The following is a 25,826-nucleotide window of genomic DNA, read 5'->3' on the forward strand; positions in this document are numbered from 1 at the left end:
CCTAACTCTGGACCAGACACGGGTGGTCCGCTGTGGTCCTCCAGCTGCGATTGTGGGTTCTGGGAAAAAAAAACAAAAAAAAAACTGGGGGGAGTGGGGGCGAGTTAATTAAATCAGAATGGAGTGTCTGGTTACCTCTCATCAGGGGTGTTAAACTCATTTTTGCCAATTGCCACAGTGTAGTTACGACTTCCTTCAAGAGGGTCGTTAGAATTTTCATTTCCTTCACTGTCTAATTATGTCATTGCATTTATAGATAGACTGTACACAACAAAATGAAGGATAGCTACTTTTCAAATCAGAAGACAAGTATAATAGTTTGTCCGACTATTGTAAAAATTTACTGTAAAAAGGGGATCAGTCACAATTAAAATGCAATAGTTTACATTATTATTAAATAGATATGACAATTTGAAATTTGGATTGAGATTTTAGCAAGAATCACGATGCACGATTTGATTGCGCAGGCCACATAAAACGATGTGCCGGGTCGGACCTGGCCCCCGGGCCATGAATTTGACAACTATGCTCTAACTTGTGAAACATGGGAAACTTTTGGTCTTTTGGACGCATTAAGTGAAGTACACGTATACTGATTTTGAATGCAAACTCTCGTCATTATTATTTTTAGTGTGGATTTAGGGCCTGGTTGCGCACTAGAGGCTTAATCCACCTCTTATAGCAGCACTATCACATCCCAATGATAGAAACTACCGACGCTATCAAAATTCACAACTCAATAATTTGCACAATGTGCAGTGACTGATGAATTGTGGAGGATTTAGCAATTTAAATTCTTTTTTCTCCTTTTTGTTCCTACTAGTGTTGGTGGACACTTACACGTGTTAAAACTATTCCCCGGTTTCCTTTTTTATGATTGTTTATTGAGAGTGGTAATTAAAGGATACATGTATGTAACCATAACCGTAAACCTTTCATCTACAGGAAGATCAAAGATGGGTCATGGATGGTCCTTCGAGCATGACGATGACTTAAAAAAAACATTCTGCCAAGGTAACAAAGGAGTGGCCCAAGATGAATCATATTTGGGGCGCCAAGGAGCTTGAAGACTATAACGTTACTGTTAAAAGAACTGGGACAAAATCTCTCCTAAGTTCTATGCAAACCTGGTAACCAACTACAATCCAAAAAATAGTTCAGTTTTTTACTGTATGACTTATGTCATGATACACCATGAGCATTTAAAGGTTTTACATGGCCAAAAGCTAAGGGAGGATTAATTATTATTTTTTTAATGGTGTGCTGGTTGTTAGCAGTTTTTTAAATGTCCAAAGTAGGCCAAAAGATTTCCATGGATCCAAGTCAGAAAAAAATGATTACATTTTCATGATTTAAAGCAATTAATATTCAGAGCTTTAATTCCCATTTCAAAAGAAATGAAAATGATTTATAATCCTGATACCTCTCCGTCCCCTCTTGCATTAAGCCCAAGTGTCAAACTCCAGGCCCACTCCAGGACCAGCCTGACATATCATCTGATACGGCGTGCAAAAGCATATGCATAAGCAAGCATCAGTGATTCTTGTGAAAATCTGTTCCAAAATTTCCAATTGTCCTAGATAACAAACAGTGAGATATTGCAAGCTAACCCCTTTTGAGTTACCTAAACAATGAATTAACTATTGTTAATGTCATGTACATATAGTTCCACAGTCATAAGAGCCCACTGAGGGAATCAAGAACTACAATGTGGCCTGCAACACCTCCCTCCCCCCTTAAAAAAAAAAAAAAAAAAAAAAAAAACATCTGAGAATGAACTATTCCGGCTGCATGGTGGACTGACTATAGAGGGTCAGCTCTAGTTAGCTTTAGTTCTGAGGACTGGGGTTCAATTCCCGGCCCCGCCTGTGTGGAGTTTGCATGTTCTCCCTGTGCCTGTGTGGGTTTTCTCTGGGAACTCCAATTTCTTCCCATATGGAATAGGCGCCAGCATGCCCGTGACCCTTGTGAGGATAAGTGGCTCAGAAAATGGACAGGATGAACTTTTCCATCTTACAGCACATGTACGGACTTCATTCAGTGAGACGGCAGCAAAAGATGTTGGCGTAGCTGAGGAAGATAGAAATTAGATTGTTCATCAACATTTGTGCTTTTAATTGCCCTTATCGTTTGTTCATTAGGCGGCACGGTGGGTCAGCTGGTTAAGGGTTGGCCTCACAGTTCTGAGGAGCTGGGTTCGATCCCGGCCCCACCTGTGTGGAGTTTGCATGTTCTCCCCGTGCCTGCCTGGGTTTCCTCCGGGCACACCGGTTTCCTCCCACATCCCAAAATCATGCAACATTAAATGGACACTCTAAATTGCCCCGAGGTGTGATTGTGAGTGCGGCTGTTTGTCTCTATGTGCAATGCGATTGGCTGGCAACCAATTCAGGATATACCCCGCCTCCTGCCCGTTGACAGCTGGGATAGGCTACAGCACTCCCCGTGACCCTCGTGAGGATAAGCGGTGAAGAAAATGGATGGGTGTTTGTTCATTTCTCCTTTTTTTAAGAGCACAAGATCCATCAATCTCCAGGCTTTACCGACTTATATTAAGTTGTTACATTGTGTGGAAGGTGACAAACTTTTGTCAGCGCAGTATACCGATGTGAAGACTATTACTTGTTGGGCTTCCAAATAACTAAATGTACCCTTGTAAATAATGCAACCCATTATAAATTATGAGGACCCTGGAGCTCTCTGAACCCCAGCTTGAAAACCACTGATGCATACCTTTTGCAAGAGACGAGACTTGGGCTTAGGTGGCATTTCCTCAGTGTGAAATGGGAGTCAAAAGCTCTACAAAATATCTAGTTTTACATTAAAATGAGTCCATGCAAGAAAACAACCGGCTTCTTGGGTTTGCACTCATTATCTCTAGAACGCATTACTTTACTAAATTCCCTATGGGAGGCATGTGACTTTTCGTCACATGCCTCCTTTATGGGAAGAAAGAGTATCTCCGTACTGTGAACGGCCGCAGTTGATTTTGTGCCAGATGAGATGGCAGCGTCTTCACCAGGCCAGACGCGTGGACTTGCATCAGGAGACAAAAATGTCAGGCTCAGCGACCATCGGGCTGTAATTACACAGGAGTGCGGCTGTGGTCTGCAGGATGAACGTCAAGAGCAGAAAAATGGGAACACTGGAGACACACAAGGGGCAACTTGATGATTTACATACAAAGGAAGTGGTGGTGAGGAAATGAGATGAGGACATTAAATGATAGTCATATTTGATGAATGCAGAAAGTGATGAAACCCTAACACGCCCATCACCCACAATGTATGTCCATAGTGGCGAGATTTAAAAACACAACCAAATGTGGCGAACGCCATCTTGTGGGCTGTTATTGCACCGGCATCGTTGAACAATCGCCCAACCTCGTGTTTAACGATGGTGTGGCCAAATTATCAACAATTCACCACTATTCAATGAGTTTAAACTGAGCTTGCTCTGCAAGGCGCAAATTAATTAATTGCGGCGTCAACCAATAAACCGCCCCATTTGTATAGAGAAGAGTATTTGTGTCAAGGTATTTTTTTTTCCAGGCTAAAATTGAGTTATTTTTGGATAACAGTTCCACAGCTTGGATCGGGAAACGGAAAAAGAAAACATAGGCAGGCCAATACTTTCAATCTTTTTACCAATTTTTTTTTATTTGTACATTCACCACTGATAGGTGTTAATCAAAGAAGAAATTAACCAAAATTTAAAAAAAAAAATTGTTCTAAAATGGTAAAATACAAACAATAAATTGAAACCATTGGTGAGAAAACTGAAAATAGTACAAGCTCCCCCGTATGAGCCCTACGTGATGAGAGCGTCAGAGGATGTCAAGGGGAAGAGAACGATCATAGATGAGAATAATAAAGGAATCTGCTGTGCCAGAAAAAGCACCGCCCGCCAGTCTCCGCGTAGAACTTTTTCTTTTCTCTTCTCCAAACTGCTGAAAAGAGGAACACTGCATTGCCTAAAGATCAAAATACTTCCAAAGCTGCCTCAGTTATGAACGCATGATTAAAGTTGTCTGTACAGAATGCCCCCCGTCGGCCCGATTTCAGCACACCTCTGCAAAGAGAGGTGAGAATTCTCTCCGTTCCTCCCTCTCTCGCTAGGCAGGACGGCTGAGAAGATTGTTGGTTTCCATGCAGCAACAAGTCGCCCTCGTCCCAAAAGCGGGACTCTTAAATGTGGAGGCAAAGAGCAAACGATGGCACCAATACTTGCGGTCAGAAGAGGAGAAGGAATTACCCAGCATGCCGTACTGCTATGCTGCATGGACGAGTGTCAAAGAAACTGTGAAGGCAATTTCATGAAGACAATATACATCAAACCTTGACAAGGAGTGACACGTACAACACTGCAACTTTTCTGGTCCCCTTTAAACACGTCTGTGTGAATGTGTACATGTGCTTCGAGGTGAGAACTGAGAGGGTGACGACATTTGCTGGATCTCAGTTGGAGCAAAGTACATGTGGTGGAAGGCAAATGGAAGAGGCCGCTCCCTTGAGACAGTTCCGTCAGCTGATTAGCGCCGTCTGTCTCGCGGGTCGCTGCGGCTTCGGGAGCGTCTGCTGCCCCCTTCCCCGCTAGCCCCCGGCCTTCGGTAGCCATCCCTGCGTTTGTCGGTGTTCCTCTCCCTGTCTTTACCTCGGTCCCTGTCACGCTCTCTGTCGCGCTCTTTGTCCTTTGCCCCCTCGCTCCGGTCTCCTGCTGTAACTCCTCCACCTTTGATTCTCTCCTTTCGCTCTTCTTCCCTCTTTTTCTCCTCCTCCTCCTGCTGCTGCTGTTTCAGACGTTTCTCACGTTCCTTCATCCGTTCTGCTCTGGCAGCTTCCCTCTCGACAAACTGATGATAAAAGAATGAAATGGGTCCCATTCTTATAATTTGATCAATAACAGTAAAGACATGCCCTACTGAATTTCCTTTTCGTATTTGAAGTACTGTATTGGCATTTGTTACCCATCAAAAGGTCACAATTGTTTCTTTGACAAGAACATTGTAAAAAAAAAAAATTTTTCAAACTTTTAATGCCAAAATGTCTTTACCATGAGGTGCCCAAAATGTTTCATGATTTGTAACATGTTATCTGAAGATGCCAATCATATTCTTGAATATATGAGTTTTCTCCTTTTGCTTAATATACTGATTTGTCATGAAAACCAACACAAATGCATCTTAGTATCTTCAAAGTTCCTTTTTTAACAAATGATACTTCTTTGTCACTCAAAGTGTTTTTCCTGTTAATGCCTCATTATGTTGTTGCAATACACCACAGGGATCTGTGAACGGAAGTGCCACGATAGCAGTCAGCAAATGAAATACTGTTATTTCTGGTATGAAAGAATATGTACAAATTTGTGTAAGTGTCGGTACTTAAGCATATGTTGTCACTGTTCTTATAATGATTTACTGAGTAAGTGGGAACATTTTGCACTTACATCTATAGGGTTTGAAGGGCAAAACAAACTGGGCAAGCTGTTTATGTGTATAGCGTTATGCCAGAAGTGTATTCCAGCAGGCCGCCACCGCCATGTTCTATATGTCAGTGAAGATCACCTTTTAATCATTAATAACTTCTTAAAACTTTACGCGCTGCCGTTTCATTCAGCATGAGAGCCATTTACCCATGTAAGACCCAAGTGCTGTAAATAAATTGCAAAATTTGATTGAGTGATATTCTTTATGGTTATTGATCAGATTATACTGTATGTTAACAACCCAAAAGTTGACGTGCGTACAACCTGATTAGTTGTACCTGTTCATCTGTAAGTGGAAGCCAGTAGATGCAAGGAACTGCTTTAGTTTTGCGAAACAGGTCATCAAGAAGCTTTGCAGGCGGTTCTTCAGCAGCTTTTTCTGCACAGACCACAATGCAAACAGTCTTTGTTGTGTCTAACGTGAATACTGTGTGATTTATCTACCGTGGTTTTTTTTTAACCTTTCTTTTCAGTCTTCTTCTCTTTGCTCTTTCCCCTCTCCTTGCGCCGTCGCTCCCTGGAGCGTGACCTCCGGGCACCTCCCTCCACATCATTTCCAACTTTGCCAAAGTCCCGGACTTTGTCGCGATCCCACTCCCGCTCGGAGCGCGCCTTCTCCCTGCGCTCCATTTCCCGTTCCCGTTCGGCCCACTGGTCTTGCTTGGGAAGGAGGGAAGGCAGGCCTGGTGCTTGAAAACGGTTTGATGCATGCCATTGCTCTTCTGTTCCAGGTTTTCCCGCTGTGCCCAATCCTTTGTGGAAGTCCAGCTTCAAAATATAGACATTGTCAGGCTAACAAGCTTTTATATGTTGAATCCCCAGAAAGACTAATTGGGCTCTTTAAAGTTTACCTCATCCTGCTGGCAAAAGTCTACGTTAAGAACTTTTGGGTTACTCTGAGGCCACTTGACTCCGTGCAGAGCTTCCCGCGTAGCAACCGCCTCCTCGGAACTTGAGTACTAGATAGAGCGAGGTGCTAAGTTTATTCTCATTGCAAGACCTGGAAGACTTCTTCAGTGAAGATGCCACACAACTCAAAAAGGAACTCACAGTGACGTAGCAGTGAGATTTGATTTTGTCAATCCAGAAGGCGTCCTCCACCAGGGTGCCAGTTCTGCCCAACAATTCTTTCAGTTGCCCGAGAGTAAACGGCCTCACCTTAACAACATACATGCATACCAGAGTCATTCATGCACTATATTCAAACCGAGACAATAAATGTTCATCGAGCACAGCATCAGTCAAGACTCCAACAGAAAAAAAAGCAGTCAGTTCCTGGCGATAACCATAAAGAGAACCTTTTACATGGGAAAAGATGCAAGAGGGAACGCTTCAAAAGATATAAAAGCTGGACATGTGAAGTCCTGTAGACTGATTCAACATTTGATTTCTCACCAGATTGCTGACGTGAACAATGTTGGAAATTTTGCCCCGTGCAGGGGACGGTTGTCGAGTGGTGCGCACGGGGTCATCAATGGTGATGGAGACGCCCGTTTTTTGCTGACTAATGGAGGGACGAATGATGACGTTGGCTGGGGCCACTAAGAGAGGGAGGGGAGAAGAATATGAGTAGCAGTTTAAATCTAGCAACACCTCAATTGTATTACAATTCTGAGAGCAGCAATTTGATTCGATTGTCACAATACTTTTTTCCCCCTGTAATTTTTTGTAGTCTCTTTACGAAAAATAATACAATTTCAACAGATCTGCATTTTCATGAAATAAAAAAGATACATTTACTTTCTGACTTTGATTTACATGATCTTTTATCAAATGAAAATGGAATGTATAAATTAAAATGCAGTAATTTGCCAACATTAAAAATGAAATCTTTATTTCAGATGAATTGGTAAAAACATCATAATGAACTGTGTAATTAAGCTAAGAGCAAATCAGTATTTGCTTGGGATGCATGATAATCATGACCGATAATCAGACTGAAAAAAAAAAAAAAAAACATAGGTCATATTTTGAAAAAAAAAAAAAAAAAAAAAAAGACTAATAAGTGCCATCTCATAAAATATTGAACTGGTGAGCTTACAATGTAGTTCTGTGAGGTTTATACGAAGCCATGCCATGGTTCCGGAACATTTGACGGCTCCGTGTTATTTAACCCAAGAACAAAAACGAAAAGGAAAAATACATATATTTTGTGAAATATATATTACCAATAGACTTTACCCCGATTTGATCGGCCTGGCCGATGATTGGCATTTTTTGATGATTGGTTTTGATGTCATAATTCGGTGATTAGATCAATGACACTCGGGAAAAGAGATTTATTCCGCATTGCCGTCACGCACAGTACACCATGCACAGTGTATCAATCTAAAAGCTAGTTTATTTTTATATAGTAGTATTTATATGAATAAAGTTACAAAAAACACAATGGAAGAGACAAGGCGGCAGAAAGAGAGCATGTAATGCGTGGATCAGATTTGCTCTTTCACGATTGCACTGTGTCAGACTACTGCAATAAAATCTTGTTTTACGATACCACCGCGTCCCGTTTTTTTTTTTTATGATCATTGGGCTTTATTATGTAAACTTCAACATGCCATGACGACACTCGTTACCGTGGGGATGTCAACAATAGGATCGCGCCAAATGTATAGGAAAATGGGGGTGGGGGAGATGAGTATGTTGGTGGTTAACAGTGCTCAGGACAGGAGAGGACTTAGTTTAAGGCTTGCTTGAGGTATGCTCACGTAATTTTAATGCAATACGGATTTCAAGCCATCAAAACATTATGTAGCCTAACAAGCTAATGGTACAGCTCGTGGTTGTTTTAACATCTTTTCACAATCTTTTGAACATTATATAAACCAGAGCGGCGAATTCCAACCTTTTTTTGGAAGGTTGGAAATTCAAGGCACATAGTTGACAGATGAAAAATCTCATGGCACAGGAACAGACAAAAATGTCACAAAAAATAGATAAATTAATTGCTGTATGTACATACTGCCATAAAATTGAAGACCATTAATTTGTTCTGTCTATCATTATACATCTGTCATAAATAGATGAACAAAGAATTATTTATTGTAAGTCCATCCATCCATTTTCTTTGCTGCTTATCCTCAAGAGGGTTGCGCGGAGTGCTGGAGCCTATCCCATCTGTCAACGGGCAGGAGGCAGGGTACACCCTGAACTCGTTGCCAGCCAATCACAGGGCACACAGAGACAAACAGTCGCACTCACAATCACACCTAGGGGCAATTTAGAGTATCCAATTAATATTGCATGTTTTTGGGATGTGGGAGGAAACCGGATTGTCCGAAGAAAACCCACGCAGGCACGGGGAGAACATGCAAACTCCACACAGGCGGGGCTGGGATTGAACCCAAGTCCTCAGAACTGTGTGGCCAACGCTTTACCAGCTGATCCACCGTGCAGCCCTATTTATTGTATTTTTTTTTAAATAAGTCCACAAGTATATACAGGAAATGAACAGGTCATTCAAAGAGACTTATTGCTCCATCTTGAGATCAGATCGGTGATTTTTTTTTTTTTTTTTTTTTTTTTACAATCCCTGATCGGTTATCGACTTCAAAGATCCTGATCGCGTAAAGCTTAATTACCAGTGCTGAGTTCGACATCTTGGCTGGGATGGGGTGTTGATTGGGTTTCCATTTCTTCCACAGGCTTCTCTTCCACTGGTTCCTTTCTATTTTGGTCTGTCTGAATGTCACTATCCTCCATGCCCTCCTCACATCTTCTCCTTTTTGTCTCCTTCTCTCCATTTTCTTGGCTGTCTGAGGAAACCACCTACAATTGAGAGATCAGGTCAACTTGCCGTCACTCAAGAAAGCAGCAAAAGCCACAATATCGAGTAGATATAAACCCTACTTGGGTGACAGTGCGCCGGATCTGAAGGTCTTGCTCGGAGTGCACATGATCTTCATCCTCAGCACCAGAGAGAACAACTTCCTCGGGGTGCAGGTCCAGAACCTCATCTTGACCTGCGCACGGCTTGATGTCTGGGATTAGCGACTGGTGACAAAACATTTTGTTAGCGTTTTTCAGCCAAGACAAGAATGTCAGTCACAGTAGTGCGGTAATACCTTCAGTGAATCTGTGGTGATGCTGATGGAAGGTTTCTTGGCAGTGACCACACTGCTTGAACCCCACCTCCTCTTGCGACCACCTGCAGACCCAGATTCCTGATCATCTGTGCTGCCTGTGCCTGAAGAGGACTTACTGCCTATCATTGCCAACAACAAATGAAGCATAAGTTATTTTACTGTATGTTTTTCAAGAACTGTAATTGCCAAAGGCATTTTTAAATGAGGGTTTGCAGACCATGAAAAAGCATTCTTTTTTATGAATTCTTTTAAATGATTTTGAATCTGTTTTGTTTTCCACCTTCGTGCAGTATAATGGCACAGAAAAGAATACAGCACAACAAAAACTACGGTGGTCTGAACAGACCATTCTCAGTCCTGTTCTTGGTGGTTACAAGGCAAAATGCACAACAGCGCAGTTTGCTTCTAGTGTAAAAGCAAAAAGACCACCCATATTTTCTGCTCTTTGTTTAGATGTCTGACTTTCCACTGCATGGATGAAGATCATTTTCTGGAGTTGTGCTTTTCACGTTTGGTTATTTGCTTGTGTAATGTAGCGTGACAGATTGTCCATATAAAAATTGTTTACAAACACAGGGTCTGAAATATGGTATTGCAACAAAAAAATGTGACCTAAAATGAAGTCTTTTTTGCGATGCATCCGTCAATTTCCGTCGCAAAATTTGAAATGCAAATAAAACCTCTTTGCAATATAACTACACGAAGAGAGCATGGATTGATAACAGAAATGAAAATTACATGGCAGCTGTTGTGTACAGCAGAGGAAAACAGAAAGGCGACCACTGATTAGTCAAAAGCAGAGCTGTCCAATGTTAGGGAACGTCATGGCAATCACTGAAAACTGACAAAAACAGGGATGAGAATGACCAATTTGGAAAAACACTGAAAATTTCTGTCGATGGGGGGGGGTCTGTTGAGTTTCCTCCTAGATATTTTTTGCTCCTATCGGAACACAGAGTGCACAGCACACAACTTTGAAGACACTGTCAATCAGTTCGCGCGAAGTCCCACGCGCCACTACTTGGCTAACTAACAAGTTACACTGCGATTTCTGAGAACCGAGAACACAATTGGATCGTTATACTGTATAACTCTGTTGTCCAATCGAGTAATCTGCTACAAACAGGTTTTAATGTTTATGTCGCAAAATGCAAATATTTACACTATCGAGCAAGTTAGAACGGCATATGATAGTAGTGCTTGTGCAAGCACTAAGGCGAACTTGCAGCTCCGAGCCCACCACCGAGAGGCAGCCGCACGATAACCCACCCCCCCCCCCTAATTTTCTCAACGGATTTGCGCTTATCTTGACAATGGTAATTTTGGTCTGGAAAAAGTCGGAAATCTGCCGATCGGCGCAAGATTGTCATCCCTGCAAAAAAAAAAAAAAATTCAAAATAGCGACTGAATATTAACCAGTCAGACAGCCTCCACACTTTCTGGGTACTACCGGTGACTACTTTTCTCTCTCTTTCTTTCTATTTCACCCTTCAATCCTACACCCCTGACCCCTTCCAGCTGAGCCTTTGAGGCAAAAGTTCTTTTTGCATCCAGTGTAACCTAATCATCGCTTCCGTGGCACCAAATAAATTACACTTCTTAGATGAATCATTATCATTAGGGAGAAGACAGGCAAGTCATGCTTAGCAAGATGCTAACAGCCAACATAGCATGGAGTCGCCAAACACCGAAATAAGTGATGTGGTCATACACCTGGTTGGTCTGGCAGGAACCACAATTTCACAAAGAGTAACCAACTCTGAACAATCACCTCTAGAGATATACATTTATATCTTTATAGAATGATAGACAGCCAGGGACAGGACTCCAATGCATGGATCCGTGAGAATGATTGACAGCTCCCTTTTGAGCAATCAGTGAGCGTCATTTTCTGAACTCCGCCCATGCTGCCACGAGCCGCTATCCTTTACCCACAAACAATTTACATAAAAGCAAACTGTGGATTAAGGCTCGTGGCCGACCTCACGGCCATTTGATCATATCGAAGATAAATCAGCCCAAAGCAGTTTGTTCCAAGGTAAGTCAATTAGTCGGTGTAACACCTACAAAGGAAGGAGGAAGCGCTAACTGAGCCAGGTGAAACTCAAAGCTTCCAGCCGCACCTCGGCTCTGCTCTCAAGCGTTCTTACCTATAATTAAACACATCACATGAATCCAAATGTTTTGGGCCTACATTTACGTGCACAGTACGTATATTCAGACCGATAGAGGACACTCAAACTGCCATAATTTATGTAAATTATTACCCACTATGAACGTAGATATTTGGAATCGGCATGTTTATGTAGCGTAAAAATGCAAACTTACCCTGCTTTGCATGAACAATAGGCATCAGAAATCTTATCGCGTTTGATGTCCAACATTAGTTTATGACGTGGTTGATTCTTTCGCATGGATGTACGGCCAACACATTGCAGAAACTTTAACTGGCGTTCCCATTTGGGAAACCTTGACATTATGAATATATTCCTGTAGAAAGTAATTCAGGCCTTTCTGTACACTCTGATATTTCTGATACCATGGGCAAAAAGGAAACAGAAATACTATGGGGAAAATGCTCAAATGAATCGCTCATGACATACTTCGGCCGCACTGCGTCCGCCATTTTGATCAGTAGCTTGGGGTGCATTACAACAGTATCTAAGTAGGAGTGGTTTAGGCGCCCTGCGCAGATCTATGGATTAAATTCGAAAGGAACAACGAGGCCACGGCACACATCACTTGAGAATGGGATTAAGTTTAAAAGGTAAGACTAAAATATGATAAATATTTGGATCTAATAAACTTTATTAGTTCCACAATGAGGAAATTTGCAATGTTTCAGTAGCAACAGTGGATACAAGAGAAATACGTTAAATAGAACGCAAGGAAAAAAAAAAGTACATTCCACAAGCTGGAAACGTTTTTCGTACATTGAGCACGTTTAAATTCAATCAGTTAACTTCACCTAGTGTTGCATTTCAAAAGAAATCAGAACAAGCAGTGAGTTATCAGCAAACCTTAATAAACTAAACGTTTACTGTGGGCCGCAATTATGCTAAAACAAGAACATTAACTAATGCCCTTTAAGAATAATTATGAAGAATTATATGCTCAGTAGGTCAAAATACACCTCTATATATGGAGTAGTGTTTTAAATTTTAGGGTAGCAATGCGCTGAACTAGACAGAGACTTCTACATAGTGGAACTTGTATTCAAATCAGTGCCCAATCCAGTGTTTATATAGCAATAAATAGTATGCAAAATGGTTGAGTAAATCAGAGCCTGAAACATCTACACATTTAAGTTAAACTATAGGTGGGAGTGCCAGGTAAATTAAAGATTAAGATTAATTGAGGAGGCTAGTTGTTGAGAAAGATGCTAGTCTACGTTTACAGTCAAGGCAGGGAGCTGAACCACCCCAACTCAACTCAGGAGCCACTTTCAGTCTGTGTAGTGCACAAACAATAATATGCGGTGGATCAGAGGAAAAAAGTCAGATAAGGTGCAAGTTGTTAGAATGTCTAAAATCTTAACCATTATTTTTCCACTCACCATCACAGAAAAAGCTTATTTACACAGAAAAGTTCAACAATGACAATGAAAAAAATGTAAGATCAACATACAATAAAATATTTATCACTTAAAACATGCATTGTTTAATTCGAAATGTATGCGGACGTATTTACAGCTACCAATGTATGTAAAACTATTACCATGATGATACTGAACTGTATACAGGTTTGACAAAAATGTTTTAAGTGTCTCTCTGTTTTCCAAATATTTTCGTTTGTGTGAATAGGTGAATGAGAGGCCTTAACTTGCATTAGTTAACAGGATGATCTGCCAAAGACAAATATGGCGGAGACGCTGACACGTAAGGTAGACTAGGAAAAAGAGTGTGGCAGAGCAGCGGTCGTTGTTAGAGAAAGTTCCGTGTCCTACCTAAAAGAAACCAGTGGTTTCTTCTTTTAATTTTTTACAGTACATGTGTGAATTGTGCCATTGGATGAAACAACCAGTCATCCCTCACTCATTGAATCACATTGCAAAATACCACAAACTAAATAGCTGTATGTTGTACTTTCAATTTACATTGGATTTAATTTTTTTTAACGCAATGCAGAATATCTGCATCAGGGGTGCACAATTGACCCCTCCGTGGATATTGCGCAATCCGCGTCACTGACCAATCAGAGGCCAGAGATCTGCATAGACCAAAGCCCGTTTTTGCTCCCGCCATTTTCTCTGACAACATTGAATGGTCCAGTATAGGTTTAGTGAGCGTTTTATCGCGTATTTGGGTTATTTAACAAAAAATATGGTTAAGAGGTGTAGTCACGGACTTTGTAATAGTGACGACAGGTATCCTGAAAGGCTAGTTGGTGGAGTTCGATTCGTACCCTTTCCAAAACCGAAGACCCAGTACGAAAAATGCCTTCGATGGATCAAACTTTGTGGAAAACCGCATCATCAACTAAATCCATCTAATATGAACCAGAACAGATATGTTTGCACGAAGGTATGCCCTATATTTGATTTTCAACACATGTCTCGTATAAATGAAATCGAAGTTCTTCGCTAGCATAACACTGCTGCGTGTGAACGATCGACACACTTATTCTTTGTTGAGCGATATTTAGCGATGATCGGACTGCACAAACGTGTCACTTTCTTGCTGGCTCGCGGCCGAAGCTTAACCAGACTGTGTTTGCACGAAGATATGCCCTAAATTTTGATTTTTAATACACGTCTCGTATAAATGAATGAGACGTTCTCCGCTAGCATAACATTGCTACGTGCGAACGATTGCCACACTTATTCTTTGTTGAGCGATATTTAGCGATGATCGGACTGCACAAACGTATTGATTTCTTGCTGGCTCGCGGCCAGAAGCTTAATCAGACGGTGTTTGCACGAAGATATGCCCTAAATTTGATTTTTAATACACGTCTCGTATAAATGAATGAGACGTTCTCCGCTAGCATAACATTGCTACGTGTGAATGATTGAATGAAATCAGAAGCATGGCGTCTCTCTCAGTTCAGAATGTATTGTATTGTATTTGCCATTTTTACTGTTTGTCTTACGTGAGCGCACGTGACGTGACATCACTTCAGGAGGCGTGGTTAAGTGCCCTGTACGGAGGGGTCAATTCCCCACGTGCGCAGTTTAGAGGGAACATTGGCTGACGGCCATTTTTTTTTGGCACACTGTACCGCGATGACGCATTGAGCACCCCTGGACTAGCTATTGTTGAGCTATGAAGCTAACGTAACTTCCTTCTGTCTACAGATTTCATAGTAAAGTTAGATGTCAGTTTTGTCTCTTATCTTTGAATCGAAAACCTTGAATGTTCCCATTCTCTTTTTCCACTTTACCAAAATGATAATCCTTGAATACAAAAAGTGCTCTGGGCTTAACATGTTACACCACGTCTTCATGCCCCCTGAGCTTCAGATCATGACATGCAGTTGGTTGTATAAAAAATATATATATTTGTATTTGAGAAAAACCGTGGCAAACTATGCTGAAAATACAAAGACAAGTCTATCAAGTTTGAGCCAAGTTACAAGTGCTAAAATTAGCGACTCCAGGCCCACCATGTCTGCAGTAGTGTAAATTAAATATCTGTAATCTAATCAATGTAATAAAAACAAATGAATACATTAGAAAGATAAAAATAGATTACTCACTGCTAAGAGAGATCCTACGAGCTACGCAGGTCTTTTGTGCCTGCAACACAGGAAGTAACCCAAAATATAAAGGAGGCACAATGAACAGGTTTAAAAGTGCAAACATGAGGACAAACAGGAGAACCTCAGTGAATAATTGATTAGCAAATTTCAAGCTACAGATGTTACGGAACTGAGTTGTTTTTCCAATTATTACAAAAATACAGTAATATAATAATTTGTGCTGACTATACATGTACATAAACAGGTCCGTCTGATAGATCCAAGCAGTGTATCACACACTTTTTAAATGAAAACTGGGCACCCTCTGTTGTTTGAGTATACTTCTGAAAGGAAAGTATTAAGTTTAGCATTATAACCTATTAACATCACTTTTTTATAGTGTTTACAAAATATAATTGTGCACAATTCCAGTTGCTTTACCTCATCGCCAGCCTCCACAATCTTCTCTGAATCGGCCATAGCAGACTCAATCTCCTGTCTTCATTATGTTACGTTATGTTCACATCAGCAGCAGGAAAAGGGAAAAAACACGATTGCATGGTTGGTTAGCAAGTAACAATGTACATTGATATCCCAAATTAAAGTGTGGAATTGGAGCATATTCTAACAAAAATTTTACTCATACTTAATTTTATGACTTAACTTTATTTTATTATAATAAACGGGTTGACCTTGCAAACATGGGAAGAACATTCCTTTAAACCTTGTGAATAACCTGTATCACTATTATGTTATATAAACTTAAATAATAATATACGATTCAATGGGGGGCTAGAACTAAGACACGTGAAGCAAAAATACTACGCGAAACAGTGGAAATGAGACGCATAGTAATGCATCCACAGTCCGCCTTTGGCCCGGCTGCCTCCACCCCGAACCCGAAACGTTCCATCGCGGTGACTCAAAATGAATATAACGCTCCCCTCACCCGCTAGTGTCCCCAAAAGTCTAAGCCGGACTAAGGGCTAATTCAAGTTTTCAGCGTGCACAAGATAAAGTGCGGCGTCAACCGCAGCAAGCATGCGGAGTGCCGCAGCGAGCTAAGCTCCCGCTCTGCCTCCGTCATACCTTCCTCCTACCACAGGTTATTCTTCTCCCAAAGCATTTAGCGCTGCTTCGGCGGCCAGCGCAATCGTGTAGGGGACGACGAATTCGCCTGCCATTTGGAGTCTCTGATTTAACTTCAAACCTTCAAAATATTAAAGCGGTTTTGAAACGGCATCGAAGGTGCCATAGTATGTCGCAAAGGAAGAAAAAGAATACAGTAATATGAATCAGGACCCACATGTTGACTTCAGGGCAGCCACGACTATCGCCTGAAAGGAAATCCTTAACCACGGAATTCACACTGTATTAGATATGCAGTACTGCCTTCCCACGTGGGACTTTAAAAAAAAGTAGTCACTGCTACTTCTCCTCAAAAGTAACTGGTTACCAGGGAACACAACGATTGCGTTACTTTCAAGTAAAGTACATTTTAAATGGCCAAGAACTTCCACCACACATTCATTATTCTTCAAATCTCAATGAATTATTGCAAAAAATAGACACCATGCACAGCACATAAATATATTTTAATGTAGCTGTGCAAAGAGGGGTGTAGCTACTAATCAAATGTGTATTATTGTCAATATTCTAATGATTACATTGTTTTTTTGTTTATTTAAAAAGAGGTTGACAACTGCTAAGCACATCTGCCTAACAGTTGAGAGGTTGTGTGCTCAAATCCAGGCTCCAGCCTTCTTGTGTGGAACACAGAAGAAACCAACCTTTCACAATCACACTTAAGAGGCAATTTAGTGTCTTCAATTAATACGTTTTTGAGATGCCCGGAGAAAACCCAAACAGGCACAGGGAAAACGTGCTAAAACTACACAAGCGGGCCCGAGATTTGAATCGCAGTTCTCAGAACTATGAAACAGATGCTTTAACCAGTTAACCACCATGTTGCCCAAAAAACATACATGGTAGGTTAAATGAGGACTGTAAATTGTCCATAGGTGTAAATGTGAATTCTTGGCAGTTTACATGTGCCCTGTAATTGGCTGGCGACCAGCACAGGCTGTATCGTGCCTCTCGCTCAAAGTCAACAGGGGTAGGTGCCAACACTTGTGACCCTAGTGAGGATAAGTGGTACAAAGAATGGATGGATGTTTATAAAGAGGATCAATAAAAATAGATGTTTTGGAGCTTTTGGAATGTATTCCACCTTCATCAGCGTTCATGTATTACGAGACCTTTCGTTTACATAGCATGTCTACCTCTAGTCTGATTGATATTTTGGCAACTAGTACTGTGCTTTAAATGAGTACGACTGAAGTGCCGATAACAGCAGCATAACCTCTACAACATACCTGGGAAGAAGCCTTTTAAACTCAGTCCGAGACAAAACGCGTGGGGTCAAAAAATTAAGTTTCAGTAGCATTTGTCATCGGCGCCCACCCAACGCTACCTCTGATGGGCTTACGATAAAATGTTACAACATGCAGCCAATTGTCATTACTTTATGTGGTTTTCTTTCACAAGGAAGAGCAAAAAATAAGAATAAAAAAAACAACTGCTTCTCAGTTTTTAGTGCACTAGTTGCCAATGGAGATAAATGTACAATGAATTGAAAAGGTGGTATTCATAACACTTCAACTTTTTCCACATTTTGTCATCTTACAATCACAAACCTGATTGTATTCTGTAGAGATTTTGTGGGCTAGACAAATTTAGAGTAGCATATAATTTTGAAGTGAAACGAAAATTATTCACGGTTTCCAAAAATTTAAGATAATATAAGACTGAGTTTACTCCTGGATATTTTTTGCTCCTATCGGAACACAGAGTGCACAGCACTTTGCCGGGAATGTCCACTTTTTGTATGTGTTCGGTTAGACATGTTGATACCGTTTTCGGTCCTATTTGCACAGTCATACGTTTTTCAAGTCATGCCCATCTGAAACAGTTTTTGATTCCAGCATTTTTGTCAATTGCCCTCACTTGATCTTCATCCCTTTTTTCTAACACTTTCACCATCGTAAAACTTTGAACACACCGTCGCTCAGTTCGCGCTATCTAAATCCCACGCGCCATTACTTGGCTAACTGACAAGTTACACTGCTATTACCCAGAACACAAGTACATGGCAATGGTGAAACTCGATTAACCACTAACACAATAGGATCGTTATACTGTATAACTCTGTTGTCCAATCGAGTAATCTGTCGCAAACAAGTTTTAATGTTTATGTCGCAAAATGCAAATATTTACACTATCGAGCAAGTTAAAATGGCATATGATAGTCGTGCTTGTGCTAGCACTAAGCTGAACTTGCAGCTCGGAGCCCACCACCGAGAGGCAGGCGCACGATAACCCCCCGCTTATCTCGAGAATGGTCATTTTGGTCTGAAAAAGTAGGAAATCTGCCGATCGGCGGGAAATTCTCATCCCTGAATGACACATTTACCCTCTGTTGTCTCTAGATACAGAGCAAACTCAAATTAATGCATATTTTTAAGAGAACTGGTCGCCTGCCAGTCACAGGGCAGACCCCAATTAATGCATGTTTTTGGCATGTGAAGAGAAACTGGAGTGCCCGGAGAAAACCCACGCAGGCACCTGGAGAACAGGCAAACTCTGCATTGGCGGGGCTGGGATTTGAACCCCAGTCCTGAGAACTATGAGGACAACGCTCTAACCAGTGGCAATACCGTGCCGCCCTGTCTTAAGTTAAATCAGACTAAATCTCTCACATCAGTCAACATTGTCAAAATTGTATTATGTTTATTTTGTTTGTTGCGACAACAGTGAGAGGGAGAATTTCTTCGAGAATTTTATATTTTCTTATTCAAGGTCAAATGTTTACTTTGACAAAAAAGGAGACTATGTCTTCAACGAACATGGGGAAGCTTTGGAAGATCCCGATAGGTTAACTGACAACAATTGAGTTAATTGATGGCACACCTGGGGATGTATTTAAAGCCACTCCTCAAAAACTCTTGCTTCCTTCTTTGAAATCATGGGAAAATCAAAAGAATTCAGCAAGGAAATCAAAGACTCGTGGCACTCAAAAAATCCGGCTGATCATTGGGTGCAATCTCCAGATACTTGAAGGTGCCATGTTCATCTGTTCAAACAATTATACACAAGTATAAACGTCATGGGAATCTCCCGGCAACACACCGGTCAGGACAGAGATGGGCTCTGTGTTCCAGAGGTTAGAAATGTGCAAATCAAATCCAGAACAAGATCTAAAGACCTTGTGAAGATGTTGTATAAAGCTGTTAAAAATGTGTCAATATCCACAGTTTAACGAGTTTTGCACTGACATGGAGTGAAAGGCCACTCACCGAGAATGAAGCCATTACTCAATGAAAAATAAAAAATATTACATTTTGCAAAAAGACACCAAGACACAGAGCTTAACTTCTGGAGACATGTACTGGGGTTTGATGAAACTAAAGTGGAGGTGTTTGGCCATAATGATCAATGTCACATCTGGAGGAAAAAGGGAGAACCTTGTAGACTGGAGAACACCATACCAACTGTGAAGCATGGAGGTGGCAGCATTATGTTGTGAGGCTGTTTGCTGCAGCAGGAATTAGAGCTCTTAATAAAATAGGCTGCATCATGAAGAAAGAACATTACAGGGAGATATTAAGGCAACACTCCAAGACATCAGTCAGGAAGCTAAAATTTGGGCACAAATTGGTCTTCCCAATTGACAATGACCCAAAGCGTTCTGCCAAAATAGTTAAAAGGTGGCTTGAGGATAAAGTCAATGTCTTGGAGTGGCCATCACAAGCCCTGATCTGAATCCCATTGAAAATCTGTGGGCAGTTCTGAAAAGGGGTGTGCGAGCAAGGAAATCAAAAAACCTGACTCAGTTCTACCAATTGACCCCTCTGTGGATGTTGCGCAATCCGCGTCACTGACCAATCAGAGGTCAGAGATCTGCATAATCTCTGACTCAAATCTCAGACAACGCTGGCTGGATGGTCCAGTATAGCTTCTGTTGACGTTTTATCGCGTATTTGGGTTCTTTAACAATAGATATGGTTAGGAGGTGTAGTCACGGACTTTATAATAGTGACGACAGGTATCCTGAAAGGCTAGTTGGTGGAGTTCAATTCGTACCCTTTCCAAAACCGAAGACCCAGTACGAAAAATGTCTTCGATGGATCAAAGTTTGTGTACGACCGCATCATCAATTGAATCCATCTAAAATCAACCGGAACAGAAGACAGAGTACGAAAAATGTCTTTGATGGATAAAACTTTGAGGAAGACCGCATGATCAACTGAATCCATCAACCGGAACAGATATGTTTGCACGAAGGTAAGCCTTATATTTGATTTTCAAAACATGTCTCATATAAATGAATTAGCAGTTCTTTGCTTGCATAATATAGCTACGTGTGAATGATTGTCACACTTGATCTGTGTTGAGCGATATTTTGCGATGATCTGACTGCACAAACGTGTCTTTGTTCGGCGGCTCCCAGGCTAAGCCGGACTTTGTTTGTTAGCACGAAGGTATGCCCTATATTTGATTTTCAGTACATGTCTCATATAAATGAATTAGCAGTTCTTCGCTTGCATGATATAGGTACGTGTGAATGATTGTCACACTTGATCTGTGTTGAGCGATATTTTGCGATGATCTGAATGCAGAAACGTGTCCCATTGTTTGCGGCTAATTAGCTAAGCTAAACCGGACTAGCAGTCCTAAAAGCCTTCGACGTGCACCGAGACACCAAAACTGGAGGAAGGATGTTTGAGGACAAAGTAGTGATTGTTGTACTTGGTCGGGACTTGCGTATGTTCGGCACTAATTCAAGAATAATTATTGAGGGGAGCGCATGACGTTACACAAAGAAAACGAGAGAAACAACTCGTAAATCAAGCCTCGCCTTCTTTTCCTTCATACGGTGGTTCACAAACTGCTATACTGATACATATACAGATTCTGCACACAAGTGTGATATGTAACACGAAAATAGGAAACTGTCAATGACGAATTCGTTTTTGGGTTATAATATATTATATTATGTGGCTTCTTGGCCTTCCTCTGACTCTGGAAAGATCTCGCGCTAATATCAATGGTTTCTCCGTCGATAAGCATGTAAATACCATTGAAATACCCCTCGCTGAAATACTTGAAGCCCTGCTGTATGCTTTTCAACGATATTTCACTGTTAGCTAAGAATGAGAGTGAGAAGTCAGCCAGTAAATCGGACAGTTTCGCTCTATTCCTTTCTTGCTGCGCCGATATTTTTCCAAATTGTTTGTCTGACGTCAGCGCACGTGTCGTGACATCACTTCAGGAGGCGTGGTTAAGTGCCCTGTACGGAGAGGTCAATTCTGCCAGGAGGGACGGGCCTGGATTCTGTCTGAAGCTTATGAAAGGTTACCTAAAACCTTTGACACAAGTCATGCAGTTGAATGAAATCCTAATCAATACTAAGGAAATGTAAATAAACTTTTGACCTTGAAGAAAATTAAATTCTCTTAAAAAAAAAAAAATCCTCTCTCGCATTATTGTGCCATTTAACAAAATTAAGCAATTTTAGTGATCCTGACTGAGGTGGCACAGGAGGGGTCTAGTCTGATTTGACTTGAAACTGTGAGACAAAAAATGATTTTTTTTTTAGATGTATGTTAAAGTCTGGTTTAAACTGACCCAAAAAGTTGTTTTGTTTTTTTACACATGGTGGTGTGGGTACACGTTACCATGGAGATGACAACAATAATGGATCATGTCGTGTTTATAACAAAAAAAAAAAAAAAAAGGGGGGGGGGGTCATCAAAAAATCTCAGAGGACAGCATCAAACAAAAATGTCACAAAAACTCGGTACATTATTACTGTATGTGCTTCCTGCCATCTAATAGAAGATAATTAATTTGCTCAGTCTGTCACTAATCCTCAAATGGCATAAATGGATAAGAGACATTATTCATTGTAAATATAACTTTTGGAAGCAATTTAGTATACAAATATATATAGTATATGACCAAGTCATATAAATTGATCTCTTGAGATTAGATTGGTGATTTTTTTTTTTAACTTGCTGATCAGACCCAAAAAAATCTTGATTGGGTAAAGCCTTCTATTGTTCCATAAAGCTCCCATATATAAACTTCCTCTGCCTCTTCAAACTGAACTCTGTCAATAGCATCACGAGAGCTGCCACCTGCAGTAGCCTGTAGCAAAAACAAACACAAAAAGACAGACAATCCAAAGAAATTCTGGAACAGTCGAGAGGGGGAAAAAGCAATATCTATAAATATGTAAACGGTTACAAAAACTTCCTACGGAGAAAAAAAATAAGCCAGAACAGTACTCATCCTTGTCAGGAGAAGGGTTTGGCATCAAGAACAGATTGGAACTGGGACTAACATTTTTGCTCTCCTGGAATCAGTCAAATGAAAACATTTTGGTTCCCAGTTTTGATGCTAACAGTCCACCGACCTTGAAGAAGTGGCAAAAAAACGAAGAAGCTGTGAAAACCAGGGAAAACACACACAAAAGTGTGCCTGTGCCAAAAGGCAGGGGAAATTCACAATGACAATTCACCTCAGTGCAACGCTTGGTTTAAGATTATAGTGTGCAAAGGAGGCTCTGAAGCAGTCTGACATTTTCCCCTCACGGTTAGAGCCTCAGCCTATGGTGCGCAAAACTTAAATCAAGTCAATGTGGTGAGTGAAACAGTCAGCATACATGTTTGCAAACATTGCGGCACCTAACAAGTTGAACGGTGCAGGTGGGTTGCACTCTTGCACTAAAGGTTTTTCAAATTTATTTTAGTCTTCAAACCAAAGTAAGACCTGATGACAGCACAAAAACAAAATATAATTATACATACTGGTAAGGTACTGGAAAGAAAGTACAAACAGTTGCATTACAAACTTAACATTGAGTGAAAACATCAGCTAAGGTCAAACAAGAAACATTGTCTAATAGTGTCACAAACCACTAATTTTGTTTTTCGTTAGTGAGTAGATTTTATTTTTGGGGGGGGGGGGGCATTTGGTTTTCATTTATTACTCTTTCATTTTACTTTCATTTTTACTGTTATTTTTTGTTCCAAAATGCTACGTTCTGGTGCATACCCATAAAAATAAAAGGCTACATCCTGAAAATGGGAAATCAAGTTCAAACTTGGTTATAACCATGAGATGAGAAAAAACAGTCACAAATAACAATGCCATATTTAACTTTAAGATGAAACAAAAATGAAGATAAAGTCAAATAATCACCATGAATTCTGCTCTTTCACAAAATCCTGAAGGGGAATACTTGATTTGTACCCAAAAACTGAAGCCCACTCGAGTTCTGCACCAGGCTAACGATCCAAAACACAGAGGCTAGTCAACATTTGAATCCATCCATTCTCTGAGCCGCTTCTCATTACGAGGGCCACGGGAGTGCTGGAGCCAATCCCAGCTGTCATTGGGCAGGAGGCAGGGTACACCCTGAACTAGTTCCCAGGCAATCGCAGAGCACATGTTGACAGCCAACAGTCGCAATCACACCATGGCGCAATTTAGAGTCTCTAACGAATGCATGTTTTTGCATTGTGGGAAGAAACCAGAGGGCCCAGAGAAAAATCACACAGGCACCGGAAGAACATGCAAACCCCGGTCCTCAGAACTGTGAGGTCAACACTTAACAGCTGCTCCACCAGTCAAATCCCAGATTGGAATCTGATGACAATGCAATTAAGGGTCTTAATGCTTGAAAACCCTCCATATTCTCTGAATTCAAACAATTCTGAAAAGAAGAGTTGGCCAAAATATGTCCACAGAGTTTTGAAATACCCACTGCCACTTATCGAAAATGCTTGATCACAATTGTTGCTGCTGAGGATGCCCAAACAAGTTATTATGCGCTTGCTTTGTCTTCACAAACCTTGTCCATAACCTGCCTATCCATTCATGTTTCGGCCATTCATGTAAGATGACTCCATGAGCCTTTGACGCAGAACAGCCGTTTGCGACACACTTCCTCATTATCGTTGCTAGCCTTTTCACTCTCTGGATAAATGTTGTCGTGACGTGACATCACATTCCAGAGAGTACCAGAACTTGCCAAACCTAAGTGACATTTCGAACAAAATCTTGAGACTGACTGACGCTAATTTATTTCATTTCTGTTGTGAGAATTTTTTACATATTTTTTTAATGAAATTTTAGTTACATATGTACGATAGACAAATAAAATACATTTCCTCTGGATTAGACCTTTAAAACTTTTAAATGAAGACAACTCATTTGGCTATTTGCAGCAAATGTTCTGTAACCATTCTGCGAGGAGGGGGAAAAAAAAACGTAAAATCTTATTAGCCACTTAAAAGGCCTTTATCGCTATGACAGACAGTTTTGAAAGCCTACAAAGGGAAACGGTGCAAACGGGAGCATCAAGCAGAACGAAGAAATTCAGAATGGCTGTTGTATGGCAAGTCATGCAAGGAATGGGCAAGTCACTCAGCATGGGGAACAGGGACTGACCGATCAGGCACTGAGCCAATCGCGATACGTGCTGCCACAACCTTTGCATGCTGCCATCTCAGCTTGTATTGACGCTACTGTTCATTGCTTCACCACATTTGTGTATGTGGGGAAAAATGTACGTGCCTACAAACCAAGGGCCATACCAACCAAACTGAAGGGTTTTCAAAGACCTCCCCACCCCTAATGAATAAACTCATTGACTGATTGGACGGAGAGACAGACAGATCATCAGACAGACCTTTTTTCATCCTTTTCCTCCAATCCTTCGTTGTCTTTCTTTTTCATCTCTCCAGGTGGTGTTTCAAGAAATGGTTTCTGGGATATTAAGAGGCACCAAAATGTTTAGTGTAAAGCCAGCCATTCAAATATGTAGAACCCATCATTGGAGGAAAATATCATTCAAATGTAAGAGCAATGAATTTCAGAAATCAGAAGCACTAACCTTTGCCTGACTCGCCTCATCATCTGCTGTGCTGGTCTTCTCGACCGATCTCTCTCTTTTGTAAGGGGAGGGCTTTATACTGGCATCATGAGCCACAGCAGTCACTCTACACTGTGGTGAAGCATTGATGTCAAGTTTTACTCCCTAAAAGAAAGCAGCAGGTAAATCAACTTAGGGGCAAGCTTTCCTACCTGTACTGTCCCATAAATGCAGTTAAGACAAGTTTAATCATCCATGCTGGTCCCAAAATCAAAATCACAAAGGAAAGTCACTGTTTAATCTTCGTTGGGAGAAGGTATGGCTACTGTGCGTTAACACCTTATCTGCAACGTCATGCCTTTTTAAAAGCTAAGTTGGTTCTTATAAGTTCCTGAAGCACTCAAGGTGACTCACACAAGCCAGCATCATCAAACTTTAATAACAACCTCTGCTTCCAGAGGATCACAGAAAAAAATTTATTGGACTTTGAGAACATTTCAATACAGTCCATCTCATCAATTCATTTAAACTTGCATAACTGCTCCACTTTATCTAGAAAACCAGAAATATTTGGTTTTCATGCAATATCGCTAGTTTACATGGAACAAAATACACTTCAATAGATAATGGAAAAATAT

General features: G+C 40.9%; 1 protein-coding gene across 3 annotated transcripts in view; it reads right to left on the minus strand.

Annotated features, from left to right (window-relative positions):
• Positions 1 to 3,638: 3,638 nt before the first annotated feature.
• The window catches only part of acin1a (apoptotic chromatin condensation inducer 1a), a 35,709-nt gene continuing 13,521 nt past the window's right edge, over positions 3,639 to 25,826 (minus strand). For 2 of the 3 annotated variants that reach the window (XM_061838339.1, XM_061838341.1), the window contains 13 exons: positions 25,210 to 25,353; positions 25,006 to 25,082; positions 15,690 to 15,747; positions 15,267 to 15,306; positions 9,549 to 9,688; positions 9,334 to 9,477; positions 9,066 to 9,252; positions 6,880 to 7,025; positions 6,535 to 6,642; positions 6,336 to 6,443; positions 5,946 to 6,252; positions 5,763 to 5,863; positions 3,639 to 4,852 (listed from right to left, as the gene is read on the minus strand). In XM_061838339.1, the coding sequence (XP_061694323.1) occupies positions 4,532 to 4,852; positions 5,763 to 5,863; positions 5,946 to 6,252; positions 6,336 to 6,443; positions 6,535 to 6,642; positions 6,880 to 7,025; positions 9,066 to 9,252; positions 9,334 to 9,477; positions 9,549 to 9,688; positions 15,267 to 15,306; positions 15,690 to 15,747; positions 25,006 to 25,082; positions 25,210 to 25,353 (1,881 nt within the window). In that variant the 3' untranslated portion in view covers positions 3,639 to 4,531. The remainder of the gene's footprint in view (positions 4,853 to 5,762; positions 5,864 to 5,945; positions 6,253 to 6,335; positions 6,444 to 6,534; positions 6,643 to 6,879; positions 7,026 to 9,065; positions 9,253 to 9,333; positions 9,478 to 9,548; positions 9,689 to 15,266; positions 15,307 to 15,689; positions 15,748 to 25,005; positions 25,083 to 25,209; positions 25,354 to 25,826) is intronic. The other variant, XM_061838340.1, reaches the window with a different exon arrangement.

Source organism: Syngnathoides biaculeatus, chromosome 13, assembly GCF_019802595.1.
Source record: "Syngnathoides biaculeatus isolate LvHL_M chromosome 13, ASM1980259v1, whole genome shotgun sequence".
NCBI classification, from domain to species: Eukaryota; Metazoa; Chordata; class Actinopteri; order Syngnathiformes; family Syngnathidae; genus Syngnathoides; species Syngnathoides biaculeatus.